At 43.2% G+C, this 7,531-nt stretch overlaps 1 protein-coding gene across 1 annotated transcript; it reads right to left on the reverse strand.

The window, feature by feature from the left end:
* Positions 1 to 4,437: 4,437 nt before the first annotated feature.
* Positions 4,438 to 6,744, reverse strand: LOC139734177 (uncharacterized). The gene is made up of 2 exons (XM_071644981.1): positions 5,001 to 6,744; positions 4,438 to 4,566 (listed from the first exon to the last, which is right to left on the reverse strand). Exons 1-2 carry the CDS (start codon positions 6,648 to 6,650, stop codon positions 4,438 to 4,440), a joined length of 1,779 nt encoding a protein of 592 aa, XP_071501082.1. The 5' UTR covers positions 6,651 to 6,744.
* Between the last annotated feature and the right edge of the window lie 787 nt (positions 6,745 to 7,531).

Consider the following 7,531-nt stretch of genomic DNA (forward strand, 5'->3'; position numbering starts at 1 on the left):
GGTTCTGATTATCTAACGATTAATCAATTTCAGTCTTTAGAGATATCGAATGATAGTTTTTCATTGATGCATCTAAATGTCCGAAGTTTAAATAGCAACTTCGAACATTTACAATCTTTACTAGAAAATCCTACCCAGAATTTATTTTCTGTTATTGGGCTCACTGAGACGTGGCTTACTAAATATTCCCCTAATTCTTTTGCATTTTCTGGTTATGATTTTATTACGAATAATAGAACTAACAAGGTAGGAGGAGGGGTTGCATTTTATATTAAACAACATTTTGATTATTTTGTACACACCGAACTTACCTCCATGAATGAAATTTTAGAATCTTTGGTTGTTGAAATAAATATCCCAAAGTCTAGGAATATTTTGATTACATCGATATATAGACCTCCAAACTCCAGCAGTGCATTATTTCTAGAAGCCTTACAAGATCTCATCCATAACCCAATTTTTGTTAATAAAAAATGCTTTGTTATGGGCGATTTGAATACAGATATATTGAAATGCCACACAGTAAATGCCTCTCAGAATTTACTTGATAGTATGTTTTCAGCTTCTTTTTTACCACTAATTACTAAAGCCACCCGAGTGACAGATAATACAGCTTCACTTATTGATAATATATTTTGTAATATTACGCCTACTCCTAAATCGAATATCATTTTAGCAGATATATCAGACCACTTTCCAATTTTTACATCCATCCCAGTCACCACGAAACCAATTAGTCCCACTAGAGAAGTATTTAGAAAAGTCACACCGGATAACTTACAGAATTTGAAGAATAGTCTGAATGAAGAAACTTGGAGAGAAGTATATAGCACTCATGATACGGATTTATCATTTGATGTTTTTATGAATATTTTGAATTCTCATTTAGAGAAAAATGTTCCTTTGGAAGAAGTTAAACGTGATTACAAAAAGTACCCTAGATCACCATGGATAACAAAATCTCTTCTACGCTCTATAAACCGGAAAAACAATTTGTATTATGCAGACAAAATCAAACGTACTGAACAATCTCATCGTAAATATATTATGTATAAAAACACTCTTACAGGATGTCACATGGGCGGACTCAAATAATACTCAATCACACTCGTGCCATTCACTTTAATGTACAATTTAATATAAGCATATGTGGAATATTTACAGGACTGAAATCAAGGAGGTGTGACCAACATAAAATGCAAAATCAAAATTCTGAGTGAGATAAATTAAATTACAATACTCTTATATTCGACAACCATGTGAACGGGACCCTGTCTTGGTCCGGTTCCACCTGTAATTTTGGCTTGACACTTGTTCAGAATAATTATACCAGCTTCGCTATCAATTCGTTATCCCTGACAATACACTATCTGCTATCAAGCGCAACACTATTTGGTTCACACCACCGTAGTGCTGATCCTGAGATGACCAGCCTGCACGCACGACGGTTAACCGCGGTTATAACACTTGTCTTCAATTACACTGCTTCCGTTTACCTCCGGGTTCTGTGCTAACCCGCAATTATCATGAAGTGTATAACTACCAATATTCGAATTATGTGCACATTATTTTCATCTTTTTACCAATTTAACATGACCTTCATCTCTCTACTTCAGCGACACTTCCACGTCATAACCAATCATATCTACAGGGTGTCATTCACCCGCCAGGTTCATCGCTCACCTGCGTTGTCCACAGAGTCACATTAATTGTCAAACTGTTCGCTTCCAGAACATGAACTGATTCGTGGGTGGAGCGTCCTTATATGCGAGGTTGCTGTTCCAGCTCCAAAGTGTCGCGAGGGACCCGCGTTCCGTATTCGCTGGCGTCCAAAGTTCTCCCTAGCGAGGGGCGGGCACAGTCGCTCTGCTGCGAATGCGTCGGCCTGGGAGTAGATTCGACCTCGGCCTCGGCGCCATCTACAAAATTATTTAAATGCAACATATACCAATGGGGTGTGTTCTAACCACACACACAAAAAGATTATCAGCTTAAAATCCTGACATCACAGTGAAAATTTGAGAACTGCATTATTATCCAATTAACATACAAAATTCGCATAATGAAATGTTTCAAACATTGGAAATATAACAGTGCATAGCTTATCAAACATCACCGCATCGTTTTCAAAAACTGTACACCATTATAATATACTTTATCACTTATTCACGGGGTTCTCCGGGGCTATATGTGGTGCCCTGAAACACATTCACATCCTTTTACACGACAAAGCCGAAATCAAATCGCAATTTAACTTACCAATGACCGGTGTAATATAACCAAAATGCCTCTTCTTCTTGGCTACTGGAAGGCTGCAAAGGCTGTTGGAATACGCCTTCTGGCAGCAAACAAAATCTGAACTCAAATCAGCCAGTATAAAGGCTGACGGTAAGGTGGACGGACGGCTCTTGGCCGCAAACGAAATTGGGCTTAGACACAAAATTATCTTGCCAACTGGCGCCTGAGTGTGGCAGGTTGGTTTTCTGCCATCACGGAGCTAACTCAATGTTCTTTCGGTGAAATCAAAATGGTGTCTGCCCCGAAAAGATCCAACTCTACTGTTAAGTTGCTACTCGACTACGACACTCCTTTTTGAGGCATTTGGAATATTTGATACAACTAAAAGGACTTGAACGAAAACACCTATACCGCACTCTCCCGGAACTGGAGCTATTTCCTGTCTTTTCTTTCTACATTAATTGACATGCAAAAATAAATGAACTCCTCTCGGTCATCGATGGCGCGACTTGTAAAACATTTACACCTGTCCTAGAACTTTCTCTCTCTCACTCTCGCTTTCTCTCTCGCTCACTCACTCGCACTTTTTGTCTCGTTGTCCCTACACGTAAACATGTTTGTCTAGTTGAATGACCGATAGGTGATGTACATGAAACAACCTGGAAATGCATTTTCAATGTGACATTTCACTCCCCCTTTCGAAAAATGCATTTCATAATTAAAAGAAATTACTTATAACACTATCTTTCTCTCTACAGCCGGCTTAGTAGGTCTGCGCCAACGTTCTCGCTGCCGCGGATAGCCTCCACACGGAATCTGTAGGGTTGCAAAGCCAGAATCCACCGCATTAGCCTCCCATTTGCAGGGCTAGCCTTGTTCATGTACACTAGTGGGTGGTGGTCTGTTTCTAGCACAAATTGTCTGCCGTACAAGTATGGTTTGAACTTCTTTACTGCCCAAACTACAGCTAAGCACTCACGTTCTATGGTTGAGTATGCTTGTTCTCGTCGAAGCTGAGATCTATTTTGGTGAAGAACTGTGCATGGGCGACTTTTGTGAAGAGTTCATCTTGATCTGGTATGGGTTCAGCATCAAATACAGTCACTTTATTGAGTTTTCTGAAGTCTACACAAAACCGGTTGCTGCCACCGGGCTTTTAAACCAGTACTATGGGGGAGGCAATGGGGCTTTCTGATGGCTCAATTACTCCGAGCGATAGCATGGTTTTTACCTCTTCTCTGACTGTGTCTGTAAGAGAGTGGGGAATGGGATATGGTTTACTCTTCAGGTGTTCATTTCCTTTGAGTTTGATGTGGTATTCGCCTAACGTGGTTCGACCGGGAAGATCAGACAGGACGTCTTTGTACTCGTTGAGGAGTTCGTTGACCTGTTCTTTCTGTGGGGAGGAAAGGGCTGAGTTAATTGAGACATCGTCAAGTGACTCTTTCGCCTGAAATGGGAACGGCTGTAGGAGAGATGTGTTAGTTAGTGGTTGCTGCGTTTCTTCCTCGTCATCATTTTGCTCTTCGCATTCGATCACGGCGGTACAAGCAGCTTCGGCATCTGAAATAGAGGGAATATCATTTCTAGCATGATACTTTTTCAGAAGATTGATGTGGAACACCTTTGGTTTCCCCGTTGAGGTCGATCCTGTAGTCCATGGAGCTGATTTTGGAGATCACGTCAAAGGGGCCCTTCCATTGTAGAAGGAGCTTATTCCTGTCAGTTGGTAGGAGTAGGAGTACCTTGTCTCCGACTTGTAGCTCCCTGTGTTTTGCCTTCTGATTGTAGTATTTTGCATACCTGTTTGCTGATTTCTGAAGTTGAGTGTGGGCGTTGCGGCATGTTTCGTCGATCCTGTTTCGGAGATCAAGTACATAGTGGTAAGTAGACTTGGTCTCACCTGTTTCGGCTTCTCCTGTCCAGAGTTCTCTCAGGATGTCGAGGGGTCCGCGTACCTTCCGGCCGTAAAGAAGCTCGAACGGGGAGAACCCCATGCTCTCTTGTGGTGCTTCTCTCACTGCGAATAGAAGGGGAGTAATGTACCTGTCCCAGTCTCTTGGGTTTTCAGCGCACATACGTTTCAACATTTGTTTTAGAGTGCCATTGAAGCGCTCAACTAGTCCATTCGCGGCAGGGTGATACGGGGATGTAGTGAAGTGTTTGATGGAGAGTAATTTGCTTACCTCTTTCATGAGATCAGATGTGAACCGAGTCCCTTGATCGGTCAGCATTTCCTTGGGGATTCCGACTCTGGTGAAGATGCTCACTAGGGCTTCTGCAACTCTTTCTGTCTCGATGCTTGGGAGTGGGATTGCCTCGGGGTACCTAGTAGAAACATCAATAACGGTAAGTATGTACCTATTTTTCTGGTCAGTCATTGGGTGTATTGGTCCAACTATGTCTACAGCAATGCGTTCGAAGGGGACTTCGATGAGCGGCATCTTTCCGAGGGGGACCTTGGTTACACGACCTTTTGATAGTGTACGTTGGCAGACGTCACACGATCTACAGTACCTGGTAATGTCAGAGTTCATACCGGGCCAAAAGAAATTGGTAAGTATCTTTTCTGTTGTCTTTTTGGTACCTTGATGCCCTCCGAGTATATTTTCATGGGCTGTTTGCATAACCTGTTTGCGGTATTGTTTTGGTACTACCACTTGTGTGATTGTTGTGTCAGGGTCCATTTGGGGAGAGTGGAATGAGCGATACAGCATTCCGTCTTTGTAAAAGAAGGAAGAGAGACCGTTATTGCGACTTACCTTCTCTGAACGAGTATCGGCGAGTTCTCGCAGGCGGTGTAATGTTTCATCCTTCTGTTGTGCCTCTTTGAGAGCTGTTGGAGTTACGATGTCTTCCATTGGGTGTGGGGTTCTGAGGGGACGAAATGGCTTACCGTCTCGTTGAGCCTGGGCTCTCGTCTGTACTGCGCCGACAGGCATTGGTGTAGCCGTCCAGTCAGGATCTGGGTTGTCTGGTTCTCTTACTCCGGGTAGATTACCTAAAATCAGGTCATAGAGTGGAGTTTTCATGCACAATGCGTTAACTTTCCCTACGTAGAAGGAAGTGTCAACATCTATTCTAGCGACGGGGAGAGTTTTCACTGTGCCATCAATCAGCACGCAAGTACTTTCTTCACCTGTCATTTGGTTTGGCTGGACAAGATCTTGTTTAATGACAGCTCCGCTGCAGCCGCTGTCTTTGAGAACAGAAATTTGATTGTTATTGACTAGTCCGTTAGTAACTGGCATTTGTCTGACCACATGTTCTTTGGTGCATGCTGCACTCATCAACGGCAAGGAGTGTCCACATTTGAACTGGATATGATCTGTGGTGGATTCTATTTTGGGGGCATTGAGTGGCATCCGAACCATCATACAAGAAGCCTCAATTTTGACCTTTGTATTAGTGCAAGCTGGACATTGACAGGGAGTGTGTGGATTTGGTTCTACCTGATCGGGTTCCGATGAAGCCAGGTTGTGTTCCGAGGTAGGGGGGTTTCCTTGCTCTGGATCCTGGGCGAGGACTAGACCTGCCGATTTCATGGGGGAGAAAGGACAATAATTAGCAATGTGACCTGGTTTGTGGCATATGAAACACGTTCTGCCTCTGTTTCCCTGTTTTGTACAATCACGGGCAAGGTGACCGTGTTGGTGGCAGTTGTAACATTTGGGTTGAGATGGGGGCCTATTTCCTGAAATGTTATTTGGAGGGATTTTACCTTCAGGTCTGGTGTTGCTCCGTGGCATCTGTCCCACGTGTGTCTGGATGTTCCTTTGTGCCGGTGGGGGTGGTTTGAAGGTGCCTCCTCTGGCGTCTAAGTACTGCTCAGCTAGTTTCACCACGTCCTTCGAAGTCTCGGGCTGCCGTTCTTTTAGGAAGATGGCCAGCTCTCGATGACACCCACTGATGAGCTGCTCCCGGAGGAGTAGATCTGCCAGCTCCTCGAAAGTGTGCTCTATACCAGAGAGGCTTACCCACCTGTTCAAGTAGTTCTCTAGTCGGTTTGCATACTGGGATGCCGTTTCTCCTGTTGTCGGCTTGCCTGAAAAAAACTTGGAGCGAAATCCTTCTGCAGTGAGCTGAAAGGATTTCAAGAGTGCATGTTTCAAAGTGTCATAATCATTGGATTCCGCACTTGACAATCTAGAGTGAACATCAAGAGCCTTACCTGTAAGCAGTGTGCTTAAGTTGAGTGCCCAGTCTGTAGTTGGCCAGTTTTGATTTTTGGCATATCGTTCGAACCGCTGTAGATAGGCATCTATGTTATCTTTGTCTTCGTGAAATAGAGGCAATTTTGGAGATCGAGCTTTGCACCCATTAGAACTTGATTCGCTTTTGGTTTGCTTTTCTCGCGCTATCGCCAATTGTAGCTCGGCTGTTTCTCTTTCCTGTCGCCTTAACTCTAACATGTCCGCTCTTTCCTCTCTGAGTCTCTTTTGCTCGTCTGTAACAAACTGCCTAAGCTCCTCTCCACTGAATCCGAACTTTTCTCCAATTTCAGTTAACTTAGCTAGCTCCATTCTGAATTACCTGAGCACTTATAGATAGTACATACATACAAATGTAGAGGAAACAAAAAAATCACAAGTTTTCCTCAACCTTTTTCTTTACACTGTTTTCTCCGTTTATATACCCATGTGACTTCGAATGGCACGAGTTATACTCCCGGACAAGCCCCCAGAAAATGTCACATGGGCGGACTCAAATAATACTCAATCACACTCGTGCCATTCACTTTAATGTACAATTTAATATAAGCATTTGTGGAACATTTACAGGACTGAAATCAAGGAGGTGTGACCAACATAAAATGCAAAATCAAAATTCTGAGTGAGATAAATTAAATTACAATACTCTTATATTCGACAACCATGTGAACGGGACCCTGTCTTGGTCCGGTTCCACCTGTAATTTTGGCTTGACACTCGTTCAGAATAATTATACCAGCTTCGCTATCAATTCGTTATCCCTGACAATACACTATCTGCTATCAAGCGCAACACTATTTGGTTCACACCACCGTAGTGCTGATCCTGAGATGACCAGCCTGCACGCACGACGGTTAACCGCGGTTATAACACTTGTCTTCAATTACACTGCTTCCGTTTACCTCCGGGTTCTGTGCTAACCCGCAATTATAATGAAGTGTATAACTACCAATATTCGAATTATGTGCACATTATTTTCATCTTTTTACCAATTTAACATGACCTTCATCTCTCTACTTCAGCGACACTTCCACGTCATAACCAATCATATCTACAGGGTGTCATGCACCCGCCAGGTTCAT

Source organism: Diadema antillarum, unplaced genomic scaffold, assembly GCF_040938485.1.
Source record: "Diadema antillarum isolate AM-2024a unplaced genomic scaffold, OU_Dant_1.0 seq00000512_RagTag, whole genome shotgun sequence".
NCBI classification, from domain to species: Eukaryota; Metazoa; Echinodermata; class Echinoidea; order Diadematoida; family Diadematidae; genus Diadema; species Diadema antillarum.